The 20,632-nt window shown below is 55.0% G+C and overlaps 1 protein-coding gene across 1 annotated transcript in view; it reads left to right on the forward strand.

Moving 5' to 3' along the window:
* MUC5B (mucin 5B, oligomeric mucus/gel-forming) overlaps positions 1–9,337 on the forward strand; it is a 31,080-nt gene extending 21,743 nt beyond the window's left edge. Inside the window, exons 38-58 of the mRNA XM_055315136.1 lie at positions 40–186; positions 320–670; positions 751–2,505; positions 2,658–2,911; positions 3,172–3,343; positions 4,027–4,283; positions 4,550–4,736; positions 4,823–5,048; positions 5,129–5,307; positions 5,376–5,445; positions 5,633–5,733; positions 6,040–6,071; positions 6,331–6,511; positions 6,765–6,869; positions 6,962–6,999; positions 7,495–7,611; positions 7,791–7,877; positions 7,984–8,106; positions 8,374–8,419; positions 8,608–8,716; positions 9,133–9,337. Coding sequence (XP_055171111.1) covers positions 40–186; positions 320–670; positions 751–2,505; positions 2,658–2,911; positions 3,172–3,343; positions 4,027–4,283; positions 4,550–4,736; positions 4,823–5,048; positions 5,129–5,307; positions 5,376–5,445; positions 5,633–5,733; positions 6,040–6,071; positions 6,331–6,511; positions 6,765–6,869; positions 6,962–6,999; positions 7,495–7,611; positions 7,791–7,877; positions 7,984–8,106; positions 8,374–8,419; positions 8,608–8,716; positions 9,133–9,337 — 4,742 coding nt within the window. The remainder of the gene's footprint in view (positions 1–39; positions 187–319; positions 671–750; positions 2,506–2,657; positions 2,912–3,171; positions 3,344–4,026; positions 4,284–4,549; positions 4,737–4,822; positions 5,049–5,128; positions 5,308–5,375; positions 5,446–5,632; positions 5,734–6,039; positions 6,072–6,330; positions 6,512–6,764; positions 6,870–6,961; positions 7,000–7,494; positions 7,612–7,790; positions 7,878–7,983; positions 8,107–8,373; positions 8,420–8,607; positions 8,717–9,132) is intronic.
* Positions 9,338–20,632: the final 11,295 nt, after the last annotated feature.

Genomic DNA, 20,632 nt, shown 5'->3' on the forward strand with positions numbered 1-20,632 from the left:
GTCACTGTGTCCACCACCCAGACAGGCCCCTCTTCCCAGGGACCTCCCAGGGGGTCACTGTGTCCACCATCCAGACAGGCCCCTCTTCCCCTGCGACCTCCCAGGGGGTCACTGCATCCACCACCCAGACAGGCCCCTCTTCCCCTGCGACCTCCCAGAGACTCACCGTGTCCACCACCCAGACAGGCCCCTCTTCCCAGGGACCTCCCAGAGGGTCACTGCATCTACCACCCAGACAGGCCCCTCTTCCCCAGGGACCTCCCAGGGGGTCACTGTGTCCACCATCCAGACAGGCCCCTCTTCCCCTGCGACCTCCCAGAGACTCACCGTGTCCACTACCCAGACAGGCCCCTCTTCCCCAGGGACCTCCCAGAGGGTCACTGCATCCACCACCCAGACAGGCCCCTCTTCCCCAGGGACCTCCCAGAGGGTCACTGCATCCACCACCCAGACAGGCCGCTCTTCCCCAGGGACCTCCCAGGGGGTCACTACTTCCACCACCCAGACAGGCCCCTCTTCCCTGCGACCTCCCAGAGGGTCACTGTGTCCACCACCGACACAGGCCCCTCTTCCCCTGCGACCTCCCAGAGACTCACCGTGTCCACTACCCAGACAGGCCCCTCTTCCCCAGGGACCTCCCAGGGGGTCACCGTGTCCACCACCCAGACAGGCCCCTCTTCCCCAGGGACCTCCCAGGGGGTCACTGTGTCCACCACCCACACAGGCCCCTCTTCCCCTGCGACCTCCCAGAGACTCACCGTGTCCACTACCCAGACAGGCCCCTCTTCCCCAGGGACCTCCCAGAGGGTCACTGCATCCACCACCCAGACAGGCCCCTCTTCCCCTGCGACCTCCCAGAGACTCACCGTGTCCACTACACAGACAGGCCCTCTTCCCCAGGGACCTCCCAGAGGGTCACTGCATCCACCACCAGACAGGCCCCTCTTCCCCTGCGACCTCCCAGAGGACTCACCGTGTCCACTACCCAGACAGGCCCCTCTTCCCCTGGGACCTCCCAGGGGGTCACCGTGTCCACCACCCAGACAGGCCCCTCTTCCCCAGGGACCTCCCAGGGGGTCACTGTGTCCACCACCCACACAGGCCCCTCTTCCCCTGCGACCTCCCAGAGACTCACCGTGTCCACTACCCAGACAGGCCCCTCTTCCCCAGGGACCTCCCAGAGGGTCACTGCGTCCACCACCCAGACAGGCCCCTCTTCCCCAGGGACCTCCCAGGGGGTCACTGTGTCCACCACCCACACAGGCCCCTCTTCCCCTGCGACCTCCCAGGGACTCACCGTGTCCACCATCCAGACAGGCCCCTCTTCCCCAGCGACCTCCCAGAGGGTCACTGCATCCACCACCCAGACAGGCCCCTCTTCCCCTGTGACCTCCCAGAGACTCACCGTGTCCACTACCCAGACAGGCCCCTCTTCCCCAGGGACCTCCCAGAGGGTCTCTGTCTCTACCACCCAGACCCTTCCTACCCCTGCCAGGACCACAGAGAGGGTCTCCAGCCTCAGTCCGTCTGCCTCCCCGAGGTTGCCCACCACAATCACCAAGCCCACCTCACCCAGTGCCCCCACCTCGGGCCCTGTGGTGACCTCCAGCAGGTGGATCTCCTCCAAGTCCCCGGCCAGCACATCCATCTTCGGGACCACGTCGGTCTCCAGGCCCCCACAGCCCAGCTCCAGCACACACACCTTGGCCACGTCGTCCTCCACGGGCTGCAGCCCACGGTGCACGTGGACAGACTGGTTCGACGAGGACTACCCCGTGCCAGGCCTGGACGGCGGGGACTTCGAGACCTTCTCGGTCTTCCGCTCAGCGGGCCTCAGCTTCTGCCAGCACCCCCAGGACATCCAGTGCCGATCAGAGAAGGCGCCGGACACGCGTCTGGAGGACCTGGGGCAGGTGGTCCAGTGCAACGTGAGCTTCGGGCTGGTGTGCCGCAACCGGGAGCAGCCGGGGCCGCTGCGCTACTGCCACAACTACCACGTGCGCCTGCTGTGCTGTGAGGACAATGGCCACTGCCCCCCTGCCACCTCCACCTCCACGGCCTCCTCTTCGGCACCACAGACCCCCCGCACGCCAGTGACGCCCACCACGAGGACCACCACTGTTTTCCCCTCCGTGCCCATATTCCACATTTCCACGGTCTCCACAGGCCGCCCCCGCAGCAGTGAGTCCCCAACCTGGCACCCCGGGACCTCGCCGGGACAGCCCAGCACACTGCCCAGCACAGCACATGCCATCTCCAGCTCAGGAGCCAGCACCAGAGCCTCCCTGTCGCCCCCCACGCCTGAGGCCACCAGCTCTCCGTGGAGCACCGTGCGCCTCTCTGCGGCCTCCTCCCTGTCCCCAGAGACCACCCACATCTTGCCACCAGTTACCATGTCCACTGTATCCTCCGCTGTGCTCACTACCCCGAGGCCCGCCTCATCCCCCAGCTCCCACTTCACCACTGGCTGCCTCTGCCAGGCGTTTGGGCAGCTCTTCTCCCCTGGTGAGTGCAGAGCCCGGCATATCCTGGCCACTGTGCTCCATTCCTGGGTCTGGTGGCTGTGTCCTGGGCTTCCTGCTGGTCAGCAGATGTGCCCCACCTCACGCCCTCCCCTGAGCTGACCCTGCCGTGTCCACCTTGGTGATTCCTCACAGGGGACGTCGTCTACAACAAGACGGACAGAGCAGGCTGCCACTTCTACGCCATCTGCAACCAGCGCTGTGACATTGACCGCTTCCAGGGCACCTGCCCCACCACCTCGCCCCCGGAGTCCTCAGCCTCTACGCCCCCGGAGTCTTCAGTCTCTACACCCCGGGAGTCCTCAGTCTCTACCCCCCCAGAGTCCTCGGCCTCTACGTCCCCAACCACCCCAGCCGCGGTTTGCGACCTCATTGTCCCTCCCCGACAGGTACATCCTCTGCCCCCTGCCCATTTCTGCAGTGTGCTTGGTTGGGGATCCCACTGGGCCCAGCCCTGCCCCCATGACCCCTGCACAGTTAGCTCCTGCTGGAGGAAGGCACGTGGGGTTGGGGCTGGGACGGCATCTGGGGTGGCCAGGCCGCCGGGCCGCTCTGCCCCAGGCATGCATGAGGAACCTCAGGATGTGGCAGGGCCATGGGACACGTCTCGTGATCCCAGCCGGTGAGCACCAGGCCCGCTCTCTCCCAGGTAAACGAGTCCTGGACCCTGTCAGACTGCACCAGGGCGCGGTGTGAAGGCTACAACCATGTGATCCTCCTGGGGCGCAAACCAGTGCCCAGCATCCACTGTGTGAACGGGCACCAACCGGTCAAAGTGTGGTCAGAGAGTGATCCCTGTGACTTCTACTTCGAGTGCGAGTGTAAGCCGGGGTGAGGGTGGCTGCTGTGGGCAGAGGGGCATTGGGAGTGCACTGGGAGCCAGAGCTGTGGCACACAGAGCCAGCCAGAGCTGGCAACAGGCCACCACAGAAGGGAGAAGGCCTGGGTCTGCCGAGCCCACCCACGCGTCTGCCTCTGCCACTGGGAGGGGGACCTGGGTCAGGGGGTCGGAGTGGAGATGGGAGCCCAGGGATTCCTGAGTGTTCCTCCTGGAGCTGCTGCTGGGAGCGTTTCTGGCCTGGCCCCCGGATGGCTGGGCATCGGTTCTGGGAGGAAGCAAGGACCACAGGCTGGGTCAGAACATCAGGAGGACACAGGGAGGGCCCTTCCTGCCTTTTCAGCTTTGGGGGCTCCAGGCGTCCCTGGGATAGTTGGCCACAAGCTTCCAGCCATGGCCTTGTGTTCTGTGGCAGCTCCTCTCTCTCTTGCAAGGATACTTGTCATTGGGTAGCCCAGGACGGCATCATCCTGAGGTCCTTCACTCAGTTACAGACAAGAAGACCGTTTCCCGGATGAAGCCATGTTCTCAGGGTGGACATGCCTCTGGGCCCCCCGGCAACCCACTACATCCCTGATGTGAAAAGGCACCCGGGGCCCAGGGCAGCTGAGTGGCTCCCGTGAGGTTGGGGTGACACTGGGTGAGGGGACTGTTCATGTCCCGCAGGCTCCTGCAGAGGCTGGGGGGACTCTCACTACACCACCTTCGACGGCACCTCCTACTCCTTTCTGGACAACTGCACCCATGTGCTCATGAAGGAGATCCACCCACGGCATGGAAACCTCAGCATCTACATGAACAACTACTACTGCAGGGCCCCTGCAGCCACTGCCCACTGTCCCCGTGCCCTCAGCATCCACTACAAGTCCACAGAGGTCATCCTCACCATCAGCATCGACGCCAGCGGGCAGGAGCAAAGCCTGGTGAGTGGCCCTGTCCCGCATCACCAGGGAAGGCCTGCAGGCCTGGAAGTCGGCTCCCGAAGGGGTCTTGGGCAGAGTAAAGGGCACACAGGGATGACTCAGGGATCCAAACATGGCCAACCAGGGCCCCAGGCCTCAAGGGGAGCATCTGCGCTTTGGGGAAGGGGTGCCGAGGATCTGGGGCCCCAGCACCTGGGAGGCAGAGCCCCAAAGGTGGGCCCTGCTGCCCCACCACACTGTCATGAACACCCCCGGCACATCCTCAGATCCTGTTCGACCAAATACAAGTGAGCTCCGGCTTCAGCAAGAACGGCATGAGTGTGTCTGTGACAGGGACCACCACCATGGGCATCGACATTCCTGCCATTGGCGTGAACATCACCTTCGATGGGCACCTCTTCCAGATCCGACTGTCCTACAGCCACTTCAGCCACAACACCGAGGGCCAGTGCGGTGAGTGGGTGCCAGGGACGCCCGGGCCCCAGCTGCTCTCCACCAGGAACCCTGCACAGCCTGACCCTGCCACCCTGCCTCCCCAGGCACCTGCACCAACAACCAGAATGATGACTGCCGCCAGCCAGACGGCACCATGGCCCCCAGCTGCCAGCACATGGCCCTCAGCTGGCTGGTCCCCGAGAGCAACAGGGAGGACTGCTGGGCACCCACCAGCCCACCCCCGACGGCAGGCACCCTGCCCTCAGCACCCACCACGCCCACCCCCACCCCCTGCCCCCCAGCGCCCCTCTGCGAACTGATACTGAGCCCGTGAGTCCCTCCCATGGGTTTGGCAATTCTGGGGCAGCAACTCACCCTCAGCCCCAGCCTCTGACCGCCTCCACCCGCAGGGTCTTCGCAGAGTGCCATGACCTCATCCCACCTGGCCCATTCGTCAGCTCCTGTGTCAGCGACAGCTGCCAACCCGACCGGCCCCAGGTGCTGTGCCAGAGCCTAGAGGCCTACGCAGCCCTCTGCCGTGCCCGGGGCGTGTGCAGCAGCTGGAGGAACGCCACCGACGGGCTGTGCAGTGAGTCAGGGTGGCCCCGGGGGCTCCAGCCTCCTTGGCCCACCTGACTTCTGTCTCTGTGTCTCCAGATTTCACCTGCCCGCCTGACAAGGTGTACCAGCCGTGCGGCCCCGCACAGCCTGCGTCCTGTGACCTCAGGTAAAGCCTGCCTGGAGGGTCTGGGATCCCCAGCCTCAGATCTCAGGGGCTCCACTCCCCCCACCCTGGCCTCTGACCCCTGACTCTGGGCCCGGGGCAGCTGGTCAACCCCAGCACTCTGCCCTTCCCCTTTGGACGGCCACGTCTATGGATCGAGGGTCCCAAGAATACCCTCCTCGCCTTGCAGGAGCCAGAGCGGAGCAGGCAGTGGGCTAGCAGAGGGCTGCTTCTGCCCTGACGGACACACCCTCTTCAACACGCACACAAACGTCTGTGTGCGTGAGTGCGGTAAGCCAGCCACCGCGGCCCTGCCCGGAGCTGCAGAGCATGAGGCGGAGGGCCTGGGGTGGGAAGGCTGCAGCCTAGGACCATCCCTCTTGGGGGCTCACACTCCCAGCCCAGTGTCCACCCCGGGGGTGCCGTGTGGCCACGACACTGGGTTCTCCAGGGCCTTGACCCCAACAGGAAGAAGAGGCCCTGGCCGGGGTTGGGGGTGGCCAGGCCTGCAAGGACACATCCCAGGGCCTGTGGTCTCTGCTCTCTGGGCCTGGGACCCCAGCATGCCCAGTGACCTCCATTTTTCTTCCCTTCCAGCCTGCGTGGGACCAGATGGGTTTCCCAAATCTGTGAGTGTTCTGCCCCCAGCTACCTGCCCCCTGGCTTGAGCAGAGTGCCCCCTGTGCCCGGGCAGCCCCTGTGGGTGGCTGGTGTGGGGTACCCCAGTGTGAGGCACCTCCCTGTCATGTGGGCTGCTCCAGAGACAGCAGCTCAAGCAGGAGGTGAGGGGCCGACCTGGCCATCCTGAGGGGTCAGTATGTTGGACACAGCCTGAGAGGCCAGGGCAAGGTCCAGGAGTCTCCAGGGACCCAAACTGCTCTGTTCCAGCCTGGGGAGCGGTGGGTCAGCGACTGCCAGGACTGCATATGCCACCCGGGCTCCATATCGGTGCAGTGCACGCGACTGCCGTGCAAAGCCCAGGACCCGCCCCCGCAATGCAGTGGGGCTGGCTTCGTGGCCATCACCAGGCCTCTGGGCAACAACTCATGCTGTCTGGAGACGCTGTGCGGTGAGCCGTGTGCATCCCCGGCCGGAAGGGGAGGAGGCCTGTAGGGCTGGGGAGGGCCTCAGGGGCTGGGCTGGGTTGAGGCTGGCCCCTCTGGTGTGCCCTGGTATGGTAAGGGGTCCCAGTAGGAACCCGGAGGGCTCAACAACCAGGGGAAAATATGACTGTTGCAGGAAACTCCCTCCCAGTGGGAGCTAGCACAGCCAGATGGGGGAGCTGCAGGGGCACCCCTGATAGCACCCCGACTCTCCCACAGTCTGCAACACAACCACCTGCACCCAGAGCCCACCCACATGTGGGCCAGCAGAGGAGCTGGTCCGCACCCAGAAGGAGGATGCCTGCTGCCCTACCTTCAGCTGCCGTGAGTGGGGCTGGGGAATCGGGGTGTGGGGGTGGTCAGAGCACTTCCTCCCCACCAGCTGGGCAGGTGCTCAGCCGTCTCTTTGCTTCTAGGACCTCAGCTGTGCTTCTACAATCACACTTTCTTTGGGGTAAGGGCTGGGCAGCCACAGGGCTGGGTGGGATGGTGGCAGAGGGTTGGGCCCCAGGCTCTGTACATCCACATGGGACCTCCACCCCTTATCTGAACATGCCCAGCGCCCCCCTGCACCCTCCAGCAGGATACTGGATAAGCATGGGGGCTCCGGGACCTTTGGAGCCACGTGGGCACACAGGGGAGGGGACACAAGGGCGGCCCTGTCTGTCGAGTGCCTGGGGGAGCTGTTGGCTGCCTCTGAGAGGTGTCCCAGGAGCTTCCTCACAGCACGAGTGTTGGGGTGAGACTGGGCCCCCCCAGCCCCTCCAGCTGGCCTGGGGTCCTGCGTCTGCTCTAGTCTGTGCTCAGCCAGGGGGCACCTGCATGATCTATCTGGAGAAGAAAGAACCCATGTCTCTGGGCTCCCTTTGTCCCAGCCACAGGGAGGTGTCCTGGGCCTGCAGCCCCTTAGTGTCCTCAATGTCACCTCTTCTCATCCCATCCACTGCAGGTTGGTGCCACCTTCCCATCAGTCACTCCCTGCCACACGTGCACCTGCCTGTCCATGGACACCCAGGGCCCAATTGTGCAGTGTGAAGAGAACACCTGTAACACCACCTGCCGCCAGGTAAACCCTCCAGGGCATTCTCAGCCCCCCACCCCCGGTGGTGCCCACCTGGCAGCAGCCCTGGGCAGGGAAATGGCCTCCCAGAGTCAGGGGCTGCCAAGGAGGTCGCTGGGCCCTGAGGGTATGGATGGGAGGGCAGGAGGACTGGGGGTGACCATGTAACCACCCCTGATCCTCAGGGCTACGAGCACCGGAAGGTGGCCGGACAGTGCTGTGGGGAGTGCGTGCAGACAGCCTGTCCCACTTCTGATGGCTGGCTGATCCAGGTAAGAGCGGGATTGGTCTCTGCCCCCCAGCTGGGAGACCCTTCCCTTCGACCCACTCAGCTCACATAATTCCCTACGGGCCTCCACCCTCCCCATTGCATTGCAGCCCAATGAAACCTGGGTCAACCCCCTCCTGGACAACTGCACGGAGTACCGCTGCGAGGTCCAGAATGGGCTCCACGTGCTCACTCAGAGGCCCACGCCCTGCCCGGTGGTGTCCAGCTGTGAGGTGTGCGCTGTGCTCTTCTGCCCTACCGCGGAGGCCCCGCCCCAGGAGGCCCCACCCCCCACATCCACGCCCCCACCGCCTCAGAGGCCCCGCCCCCAAGAGGCCCCACCCCGGGAGACCCCACCCTCCCCCCATTCAGGTCCCCAGCCCTCAGAGGCCCCGCCCCTGGAGGCCACGCCCACCTAGGCCCTCCCCCATTGCCTCAGAGGCCACGCCCACCGCATCAGGGGCCCCCAGCCCAAGCCCTGTCTCTGCCTCCCCCTTCAGGGCATCCTCAGGAAAATAGGCTGCTGCTACTCCTGTGAGGAAGTGGGTAAGTCGAGGCCAGCCTGCCGCCCTACCCCTTTCCCATCTGTCTCTGTTGATTTCTGCCCCAAGCTACCCCCGGCCCCAGCACCCACCCTAAGCAGGGGTTCGGGAGGAGGGTGGTGTGCAGCCACGGCCCAGGTCGGGGTCCCCAGCGGCTGCCCCCGCACCTCCACGGCCTCTCTGTCCGCACAGACAAGTGCCAAGTCCGCGTCAACACGACGGTCCTGACACACCAGGGCTGTGCCACCCATGCCCCAGTCAACGTCACGTTCTGCGAGGGCTCATGCCCCGGAGTGTCCAAGTGAGCAAGCCCCGAGCCCCTCCCCAGAGCCCCTCCCCAGAGGCCCCTGCCTGCCCAGACCACCCTGATTTGGCCAGCTGTGAGCAGGTGGGCCCAGAGAGCAGAAGGAAGGGTGCCCGCCGGCTCAGGACCCAGGGAAGGTTCTGGGAGGGAGGACGGTCCTGCCCAGGTCAGCATGTCCCATGCATGAGCTGGTTCCAAGACAAGAGGGGGCCTGGAGGGAGCGGGTCAGAGTTTAGGGGCCCTGAGGACTGTCCCATGCCAGGTCAGAGATACCCTCGTGCTCCGAGGATGAGGTCTGGGCTGCCCACCAGAGGGTGGGGCACTCGGCTCCCGACCCCAGACCCTAGGGACACCAGGAGCCCAGTGGCTGGGGCTGGACCAGGCGGGTCCTGAGGGCGGCCGTGTGTCTGCAGGTACTCCATGGAGGCCCAGGCTATGGAGCATCAGTGCACCTGCTGCCAGGAGACAGTGGTTCACGAGGAGGTGGTGACCATGCAGTGTCCCGATGGGACAGCCGTCCAGCACACCTACACCCACGTGGACAAGTGCAGCTGTGCCCCGTCCTGCAGCCCCTCACCCAAGGCTCCCGAGGACAGCACCCCCGTCTTCCCAGTCTAGGGGTCCACCACTGTGCGTTGCCATTCTGACCCCCTCCCACCAGGCCCCCACCCCACCCAACCACGGAAAGAAAGCTCAGCCAGCCCGCTGCAGGAGCCCAGGCACACTGGCCACCTGTGCTCTTGTGGGACCTGTGCCTTGGAGGGTCAACCTGGAAGTTCATGACACATTGAGGACCTACCTGAGGAGGGCTCTGGGAGGGGCCCTAGCCCTCGGAACACATCTTGGCCACTTGCCTGGCCATCAAGGCCTACCCCTCATCTGAGACAAGTGCTCGCTCTGCATGGACTCACCCCCCTTCTTAGTGTCAGAGGGATGCCCCGTAGCACACTGCCCAGGAGCTGCCATGTTGTCTCCCACTGTCCTCAGAGCCCCGTGGAGCAGATTCCTGCCAGCCACCTCCTGTAGCAGGATGCGGGCCAAGGCCCATCCAGCAAGTGGCGTCAGGCAGGGTGGCTGCCTGCCCATGTCTGAAACTGGGCCTGGGGCGATGGTGGCCGAGAGGCAGGGCAGGGAGGGGTCGGTGCTCCACAGCAAGCCGTCTGCCCACCCTGTCCCAACCTTGCAAATAAACGCTGAGCATTGTGTACACATTGTGTGGTCCTGGTGTCTCTTCTGCCCACTGCGTTCCCTGGGCTTCCTCTCTGTCACTCCTCCATGGGCCAGTCTGCCCAGGGCCCTTCAGGCTATAGAGCACCCGCAGGGCTCATGCTGGGAGGGGCAGGTGGGCCAAGAGGCACAGAGGCCCTCAGGGTCAGTCTCAGGCTGTGGGGCACTGGCTGGGGCCAGAGGTGAGCCAAGGGCTCAGAAATGACCCTCTCCATTGTTTCAAGATTTGTAAGGAAGCCAGTTCCCTGATGTGGAAAGACTGGAAACCCACTGGAGGCATAGATACAGCCCAGGCATGTGAGCCAGCGCAGGATGTGGCTTCCTTGTGGGCAGGGTGTGCACAGGAAGAGGGGTGCACGGTGCTGCCCAACCCCAGGGGAGCTGCCGGCCCCTCAAATGGTGTCTTTGCTTCAGGGCGCTGGTCCCACCTCCACCTGCTCTGTGACTGGCCCTGTCATCTCCCCAGGACAGGAATTTCTGCCTTCCTGTCCTGCTGCCCTCCCCAGAGAGCTCCCTGAGCGTGCAGCAAGAACTGGGGAGCAAGTGTGGGGCGTGGCAGACAGGAGACATGCCAACCAGAACCATACACACAGCCTCAGTGGCAGAAGGCACCCTGGCTTAACTGGGCTGGAAAGATGACCACAGTGGGCAGGGGTGGCTTCGGGTGGGGCTGCGTGAAGGCAGCAGCTGGTGGGGGGTGCATAGGAGGGTCTTCTCCCCTTCTCTGAGCTGCATGACCTGCCTCTGCACTCTGTGTGGTTCCTGAGGTGGGGCCGGCTGCAGGGCTCAGCAAGGAGGCCTGGGCTCTCTGCGGGCCACGCTGGCCTTTCCCACCCACCTCAGAGGTCTGGGCAGGGCAAGCCACCCAGGAACCCGACCAGACGGGGCCAGCTCAGGGGGACTGGCTGCCCCTCTAGGATCACCTTCTGGAAGCTGACCCGAGCCTCACAGTGTGATTTCCTGAGGGCTGTGGCCACACCCCTACCTGAGTCTTTGTGCGAAACAACATGTGAAAAACGACAGCCTTCCCTAAACCCCTCCGTCATTCCCTGGCACCATCCCTTCCCCTCACCAAATTTAAACATGTTCATAAGGCACCGAGACTATGAGTGTCACAAGCCACGGACTAGGGCTCACATACATGATGTGCTGCCCATGTGCCTGGGGATGCTCTCACTCAGTCCACACAACACCCTGTGCAGTGTGTGCCATTGTTTCTCCCACTTTACAGATGAGGAAACCGAGGCACGCAGCCATGAAAAGACTGCTTCGGCCAGGGGTCAAGCTAGGCTCAGTCCAGGCCAGCTGGCTCCAGAGTCCACGCTGACAGCCAGACGTGCCACTGTTGCCCTGGAGAAGGTAGCTATAAAAACCAACACGGAGCATGAAAACAGAAACACTGTTACCTAAACTTTAAATATTTTTAAAGGGGGATTTCTGGTTTCCAGATGGAAAAGTGGGCATGTCTTCCCCCACAGACACAAAATTTACCACGACAAAGATAGAAAGAAATGTTTAAAATAGAAGAGTGGAAAACAAGAAAGGGAATGGTCGGTCAGCCCAACAGACACACTGAACGAACGGAGGTTTTGGGGGGCTGCTCCGTGGTGAGAGGGGGCTGTGGCTTGGGGCAGTGTAAGGGCAATGACCTCTCAGAACTGAAGGCATGAGCTCTTGACGGAAAGTACTTGGTGAGTGCCAAGGAAGGTAAAGAGGTACACCCATGCAGAGATGCTTGGTGCTGTGATCTGAGGGCATCCAGGCGCAGAAAAGCTGGGGGCTGTGGGACAGACACGACCGTGTGCCCACGCCCCGGGGCAAGCCTGGGACACAGCACCTGCACGGTGCCTGGGGAACAGAACTTGAACACTGAATCCCACACCCAAACTAGGATTTAAGAGCAATAATGAAAAAAAAAAGCATCTTCAACATACGAGGACTCAGAACGGTGATGTCTCACAAGACCCCATGCAAGAGCCACCAGAGGAGCAGAGGAACCGGCAACACGGCGTCACCTCCCCAGAAGCCAACACGTGGCATGTGGAGGTTTGTAATTTTAGTGAGCCAGATTCATCAGTATTTTTCTTCACGGCTACTGCTTCTTGGTCCTATTTCACAAAACACTCCCTGCCTTGGGATCAGAAATATGGTCAGAAGGATTATTTTCTAAAAGCTTGACGATTTTGCCTTCCACCTAACTTTTTTTTTATTGGGTTAAAATATACAACACAAAATTTACCATCTTAACCATTTTTAAGTGTACAGCCTAGTGGTATTAAATATACTCACACCATTGTGCATCCATCCATCCATCCATCCATCCATCCATCCATCCATCCATCCCTACCACCCTTTTAACTTTGTAAAACTGAGACTCTATGTCCACAAGGCAGTAACCCCCATTGTCCCTCCCACTGGCTCCTGGCAACCACCATCTACTCTCTGTCTCTATGATTTTGATGACTCTAGGTAACTGATGTGAGATTCTACAGTATTTGTCCTATTGTGACTGGCTTATTCACTGAACACCACGTCCTGTAGGTTCACGCCTGTGGCAGCCGGTGTCAGAGTCTCCTTCCTTCCATGGCTGACTACCATTCATTCTATTATACGTATACATCACATTTTCTGTATCCGTGGCCACCTGGGTTGCTTCCGTATCTACTGTGAGTTATGATGCTACCAACATGGGTGTCTCGTCAAGACCCTGCTTTCAATTTTTGGGGGGATATACTCGGAGGTCAAATGGCTGGAGTGTATGGCAGTTCTAGTTTTAATTTTTTGAGGAATTGTCATACTGTTTTCCACAGTGATTGAATGAATTTACATCCCTAATAGTGAATGGAGATTCCAATTTTTCTATACCACCTTGCTTGCTATTATCATACTTTTAAAAAATTATAGTCATCCTAGTGGGTGCAAAGTGATATCTCACTATAGTTTTGATTTGTATTTTCCTGAAAATGACTGATGTTGAGCATCTTTTGGTGTGCTTGTTGGCCATCTTACTATCTTCTCTGGGTAAATGTTCAGTCCTTTGCCCATTTTTGAATTAGATTGTTTTGAGATATTTGTTGTTGAATTTAATGAGTTCTCTGTATTTTCTGGACATTCCTTTATTAGATTTATGATTTGCATGTATCTTCACCCATTACATGGGTTGACTTTAACTCTGTGACAGCATCTTTTGATGTACAAAATTCTAAAATTTTTATGGAGTTCAATTTGTTTATTTTTCTTGTGTTACCTGTGGCTTTGTTGTCTTATCTGAGAATAAACTGCAAATATAACAGGAAGACAGACACCTTGCAGGTGAATACTATTTTACTACCCTATCAGGAGAAAGGAAATTTTCCTCCTACATGGACAACAGCCCAGCCAATGAGAAGCCCATCCCAATTCCCACCTTCCTCTATAAAAGAACCTCCTTTCCTTTGTTCTGGGGACTTGCTTATGGTTGGTTTTGCTGTGCCTTGCTTGTTCCAGATTACAGGTCTCTGCTATTCCCAAATAAATCCATTTTTGTTGGTAAAATAACTGGAAGTTTTATATTTTAACAATGACTTTTATTAGGTTGGGGAAGCGTCCATCTGATTTGTTGGGTGTCTATTACAAAAGGATTTTGAATTTTGCCAAATGTTTTTTCTGCATCGGTTGAGATGATCATGTGCTTTTCCCCCTTTATTCTGTTGCTGTGGCTTATTACACTGATGATTTGTGTTCGCTGAACTATCCTTGAATTCCATGAATAAACTCCATTTGGTCATGGTGTATGATTTTTTGATATGTTGCTAAATTGGTTTGCTAGTTTTTTACTGAGGACTTTTGCACCGATACTCATAATAGATACTGGTCCATGGTCCTCTGCTCTTATGGTGTCTGTGTCTAGCTTTGGTGTCAAGGGAATGCCGGCCTCACAGAACAAGTTAGGAAGTGTTCCCTTCTCTTCAGTTTTTGGGAAAAGCTTAAGAATTGGGATTCTTCTCTAAATGTCTGGGAAAATTCACCAGTGAAGACTTCAGGTCCATGGCTTCTCTTTGTTGGGAGAATTTTGATCACTGGCTCAATCTCCTCACTAGTAATAGATCTATTAAGATTTCCCATTTCCTTGTGACTTAGTCTTGGTAAGTTTTTGTTTTGTTTTTGGGTTTTTTGTTTGTTTTGGGGTTTTGTTTAGTTTTTATTTAAATTCTAGTTACTGGGATCCCTGGGTGGCGCAGCGGTTTGGCGCCTGCCTTTGGCCAGGGCGCGATCCTGGAGACCCGGGATCGAGTCCCACGTCGGGCTCCCGGTGCATGGAGCCTGCTTCTCCCTCTGCCTGTGTCTCTGCCTCTCTCTCTTTCTCTCTCTGTGACTATCATAAATAAATAAATATTAAAAAAAATAAATTCTAGTTACTTAGCTAGTAACTAGAATTTAACTAGTTTAACTAGATTGCTAACAATATAGCAATCTAGTCTTGGTAGGTTCTGTGTTTTAGGGAATTTGCCCATTTCATTTTAGTTACCCAATTTGTTCACAGTACTCTCTTAAAAATAATTTTTATTTCTGTAGCATCGGCAGTAATGTGCCTCTTTTATTATGATTTTAATAGTTCGTCTTCCCTCTTTCTCTCAGTCCATCTAGCTAAAGGTTTGTCAAACTCGTTAATCTTTCCAAAGAACCAACTTTTGGTTTTGATTTTTTTTTCTATTCTTTATTCTCTTTTGTTGATTCCTGTTCTAATCTTTATTATTTCCTTCCCTCTGCTATCCTTGGGTTTAATTAGTTCTTCTTTTTCTAGTTCCTTAAGTTGTAAAATTATATTGTTGGTTTGAGATCATTCTTTTAAAAAAAATGTAAACGTGTATAGCTATAAATTTTCTCCTTAGCACTGTATTCACTGTGTCCCATAAGTTTTGGTAGTTGTGTTTTCGTTTGTGTTCATCTCTAAGTATTTTCTAATTTCTTTTGGATTCCTTCTTTGAACTATTTGTTGTTTAAAAGCACGTTGCTTAATCCCCATAATCTTGTGGATTTTCCAGTTTTCCCCTTCTTATTTTCAACTTCATTCCATTGTGGTCAGAGAAGATACTTGTATGATAGCTATTTTTAAAATATACCAAGACTTAGTTTGTTGCCTAACATATGGTCCATCCTGGAAAATGTCCCATGTGCACTTGAGAAGAATGTGCGTGTGGCTGTTGGGTGGGTGTTCTGTGCGTCACTGCATCTAGTTGGTTTAATGTGTCGTGTTAGCCCTCTGTCTCTTTATCTTCTGTTTGGTTGTTGTGTCTACTATTGAGAGTGGGGCATTCCGTTTCCAACTATTATTATAAAACTATTTCTCTCTTCAATTTTGTTAGCTTTTGCTTCATACAGTCTGTCATTAGGGACAAAAATGTTTACAATTCTTACATATTTTTGCTGTATTGAACCTTATATTAATACATAATTCCTTCTTTGCTTTGTAAATTTTTAAAATGTAAAGTCTATTTTTGTCTGATATGAGTAAAGCCAACTCCCATTCTCTTTTGGTTGCTATTTGCATGCAAGGCATTTCTCATCCTCTCACTTTCCACTCAATTGTGTCTTTAGATCTAAAGTGAGTTTCAGGGCAAAAAGGCAAAAAGGCAAAGGCAAAGACATAATAAAATAAAAACAAATAAGATAAAATAAAAGAGTTTCTCATAGACAGCACACAGTTGAAGCAGGTGTTTCTATCCAGTCTGCAAATCACTGTCTTTTGAAGAGCTTAATCCATTTACATGTGAAGTATTTACTGATTAGGTGTAACTTCTGTCACTGTGCTCTTTTCTGTATGCCCTATGGTTTTTTTCTGTTCTGTTTTTGTCCCTCTTTTCCTGCACTCTTTTCTGTGTCTACCTGGTTCTTTGTAGTGAAATATGTAGACTCCTTTCTCAGTTCCTTTTGTGTACATTCTATAGGTGTTTCCTTTATGGTGACCATGGGGATGACATTTAACATCCTAAAGTTTTAACACTCCAATTTGCATTTAGACCAGCTTCAATTTCAGTAACATACACTCTGTTCCTTTGCAGCTTCATCCCCACCTTCTTTTGGTTGTTGATATCACAAAACTACATCTTTATACGTCATGTGCCCCCAAACATAAGTAACTCTTAAAATGCATGTTTCTTCAATTATATTGAAAACAAGATTTGAAGTCACAAACTAAAATTACAGTAATACTAGATTTTACACTATTTTTTTCTTTAGAAGTATTAGCCTCTTAAATCATGTAGGAGCAAAAAGTGCAGTTACAAACCACTGTCACAATATTATTTTTTATAATTAGCCATGTATTTACCTTTATTGAGATCTTTATTTCTCCATATACTTTAAAGTTACTAATATCTTTTTATTTCGGTTTACAGAACTCACTTGAGTATTTCTTGCAGCATAGGTCTAGCGGTCACAAATTCCCTCTTTTGTTTATCTGGCAATGTTTTAGTTTATCTCCTACTCTTGAAGGAGAGTATCCTTGGATAGAGGATTCTTGGTTGACAGGTTTTTTCTTTTAGTATTTGAATGTATCGACCCACTGCCTTCTGGCCTCCAAAGTCTTTTCATGAAAAATCTGTTGACAATTTATTAAGGATTCCTTGTATGTGAGGATTCCCTTCCCTCTTGCTGCTTTATAATTCTTTGTCTTTGGGTCTGGAAGTTTCATTACAATGTTTCTTGGTGTGGATCTTTTTAAGTTCATATTCCTTGGTGTTTGTTAAACTTCCTGGATGTTTATAGTCATGTCTTTCCTCAATTTGGGGACGTTTCCAGGCATCATTACTTCAAGTATTCTCTTTACTCCCCTTCCCTTTGCCTTCTGGGACTCCCACAATGTGTATATTGGTCAACTTGCTGGTGTCCGACAGGGCCTTTTCTTTTTAAGATTTTATTTATTTATTCATGACAGACACAGAGAGAGAGAGAGAGAGAGAGAGAGGCAGAGACACAGGCAGAGGGAGAAGCAGGCTCCATGCTGGAAGCCCAACGCGGGACTCGACCCCGGGTCTCCAGGATCACACCCCGGGGTGAAGGTGGTGCTAAACCTCTGGGCCACCAGGGCTGCCCCAACAGGGCCTTTCAGCTCAGTTTTCTTCCATCTTTTTTGTCTTCTTTGGACTTGATAATTCCCCCTGTCCTATCTTCAAGTTCAATTTCTTTTGTCTGCACAGTTCTGTCTTGTAATCCCTCTAGTGAATTTTTCATTTCAGTTATGATACTTTCTAGCTCTAGATTGTCTTTTTAGGTCTGTTTATTGGTATTTTTCTTTTGTCATACATGGTTTTCTTGATTTCCTCCACAACTTCCTTTAGTTGTTTTAAAGTCTTTGTCTAGTGTACCTGTCATCAGGTTTTTTTCAGAGAGAGTTTCTTCTTTTTTTTTAATTTTTTTAAATTTATTTATGATAGTCACAGAGAGAGAGAGAGAGAGAAGCAGAGACATAGGCAGAGGGAGAAGCAGGCTCCATGCACCGGGAGCCCGATATGGGATTCGATCCCGGGTCTCCAGGATCACGCCCTGGGCCAAAGGCAGGCGCCAAACCGCTGCGCCACCCAGGGATCCCTCAGAGAGAGTTTCATTGATTTTTCTTTCCTTTTTTATAAACCATACTTTCTGGTTTCTTTGAATGCCTTGTGATTTTCTTATTGAACACTGTACATTTGAATTGAATAATGTGGTAACTCTGGAAATCAGATTCTCCCCCTGCCCCAGGATTGGCTGGGGTTTTTTGGCTTTTATTTTATTTTACTTTTTTATTATTGCTGTATGTTGTCTCTGTCAAGGATCAACCTGACCTGTAAAAGTAATGTCTGCTCAGGTCTTTTCTGAGCCTTTTCCTGGGCATCCAAGATCATGTTCTAATTTTCCCCGTATTTGCAGTTGTTTTTGAACAGCCTACTTCTTAATGTCTGGCTCCCAAAAAGGGAAAAAGAGAAAAATGAAGGCAAAGAAGGGTGTTAGCCCTTTAAATCCTCTGGAACTCACTTCAGCTTAAGGGGAAGAGGCGTTGTAACAACAGGGGTGGGGTGCAACATGGTTACCTAGCTGTTTGCACCCCTGTGATCAGAGCACAGATCCCCAGAATTTAGAGGGCAGGGCCCTTTTTGCCCAGCCTGGCTCCCACAAGTTGTGTGCAGGCTGCTCCAAGGAACATTTGCATGACTGCCTACCTGGGGCTGGGGGTCAGGCGGGTAGTTGCTGCTGTGCCAGGAGGTAACACTGACCAAAAGAGACTGCCACTTACTCTCCAAGCATTCCCCTGAAGGTTGCATGCCTTCAACAGACTCCAGAGTTCAAAACAGTTATATCAGACTGATTCTGTCTGTGTAGTTGTTGTCCAGGTGGGGAGACAGGTTCTCCCCTGCAGGGGCTTCCTACTCTGCCATCTTCTCATAATCTTCTTGCCTGTACATTTTGAGTCCACCCAGAATTGATGTTTGGAAGTGGCACTGAGCAGGGGCCTCATTCCACTCATCTCATGTCTGGCTGCCTGCCCCAGCACTATGCACTGAGGGGCTGTGTGTGCCTCATTGCACCACTGCCACCCTGCACTCTGGTCTCTGTTCTGTTCCACCCGGCTCTCCATCTGCCATCTTAACACAGACAATAGTCCTTACAGTCATGGTTTCTACCTGAGCAAGTCTTCCCGCTTTCTGTTTCTTTTACAAGAATGTCTCAGCTCTTCTTAGCCTTCTGGACTTCCATATACTTAGAATCAACTTCCCAAGTCTCATAAACAACAAAAAGCAAGACTTGTGGGGAAGGAAATCATGCTGAGGTAAATGACTGTGAGACACCAACATCTGCACATAGTATTTCGATCCATGAACACTGTACACTACTCCATTTATGGTGGGCCCCCTCCACCCTCTACCCTCCACCCTCCAACCCATGGTGCTGCCTGAAATGCCCAGACTTGCTGGAAGCATCTCCCGGAGTTCCCCCTTTTGTTGTATTTTCAGAAATTTCAGAAAGAATTTTTAAACATGTTATTAGCATTTGGGGGCTGTTTTCAATGGGGACATTCCCAATAAACCCAACTTGCTGTATTCCCAGAAGGTGGTCCCTCTCAAGGACTACAGTCTGTCCTCTTCTCAAAGAGGCCACCATGTTGACCTCATCTAAGGGCCTGCCCATGAGCCACCAGGGACGCCCCCCTAAAGGCCTGGGTCTGCTCAGTGAGGATGACCGGGCCAGACAGGATATCCCCAGCTCCCAGATGACTCTCTGACGGGCTCTCCTGGGAGATGTATCACGACTCTGCCAGCACCAACACTGTGTCCCTACTGAAAGGAAGGTCTGTCTGCTCTGCCAGGCAGGAGGAGGACACTTCCTCCTCACAGTCATTCCCAAGCCAAGTGTCCCCCTGGGCAAGTTGCATTGCACCTTGTCCCACTTCCCCCTGAGGGGCCAAAAAGAAGAATGTCTCCATAACCTGAGTCACTAAGGCCTGAGAGATGGACCATCTGCTGAACCCACAGGTCGGCTGTGTCCATTGAGGTCCTGTGACTAATGGGTGCTGCTCTCATCTCGCTCCAAGCCCCACTGCCAGTCCCCTGGTCCAGCCCTGAATGCGGGGACTATTGTGTCTCCCTGCTAGGCCTGGGGCATCCCTGATCCATCAGACATCCCCTGGTGCCATGACCACTTTGCCTAGCACTGTGGTCCCACCTGGATCCCAAGTGGGCTTCTGTGGTCCTGCTGCAGCCTGCACATGACTGCAGGGTGAACTCAACTCTCCTGCCAGGCTCATCAGAGACAGGGGCTGAAAGCCAAGATAAACACTGAGGGCTTCCCATGTGACTCACAAAGGGCACAGAGGCAGGTTGCAGTGTCCCTAGAACTATGCTGGTATGTGCTTCACTTGACAACTCGTCCCAAGCCTCATCCTACCCAGGGTGCTGGTACCGAGAGCTGAATGACCCCCTTGTCAGTGACCTTCCTCGGAGTCTGAGTGACCTGGGGATCAAGTCTCATTCTCCCCTGCAAGCTGCTCCCTCCATGGATGGAAGCCACACATGTTCCATGATGGCCTGGCCTGTCTGGGGCCTGGGGCCTGCGGTGGGGGATTATGGAAGCATGGAGCACAGATTTTTCGTGGTGAGCAGCTCTAGAGGCAGAGCTCCCATCCCATCAGCTCAGGGGGGCCGCCCAACGGCCAAGAGGTGGTCCATCTTTGGTGGGCAGAGCCCCACTCAGCCCAGGGTCCAGGCCCAACACTGCCCTCAATGCCCTCACATCCTGTTGGCCAGGGCATGAGTGCCACATGCTCTGTGGTTCATTCTATGTCGTGGTGTTTACTCTGCCCACATGAGCACCAACATCTACAGGAAAGCCTGCAAACCAGCAACACACATCAAGGGGAAGACAGAGGCATTCCACGCTGAGCTAGTGGTTCTCGCATGTCTCCCTACCTGCAAGCTTCAGCCTCAGGTAAACCCTGGCCATGGCTTTTGCTCCTCAAAAACCCACAGTTCAAAAGGTGTTTGGGGATTATTTTCAGAAGCAAAGACCAAAGAGGTCACGATAACAGCCCTATCAGCACCAGGGAAGGGGCCCAGGATGGGGTCTGTGCACACTCACACACTGGGCACCCCATGCACTCACGTACCGGGGCAGCTGGTGGGGATCCCAGTTACTGCAAGGCTCAGCAGGCATGAGGCTAGGACCCAAGCTCTT

This window comes from Nyctereutes procyonoides, unplaced genomic scaffold, assembly GCF_905146905.1.
Source record: "Nyctereutes procyonoides isolate TBG_1078 unplaced genomic scaffold, NYPRO_anot_genome, whole genome shotgun sequence".
Classification (NCBI taxonomy): Eukaryota; Metazoa; Chordata; class Mammalia; order Carnivora; family Canidae; genus Nyctereutes; species Nyctereutes procyonoides.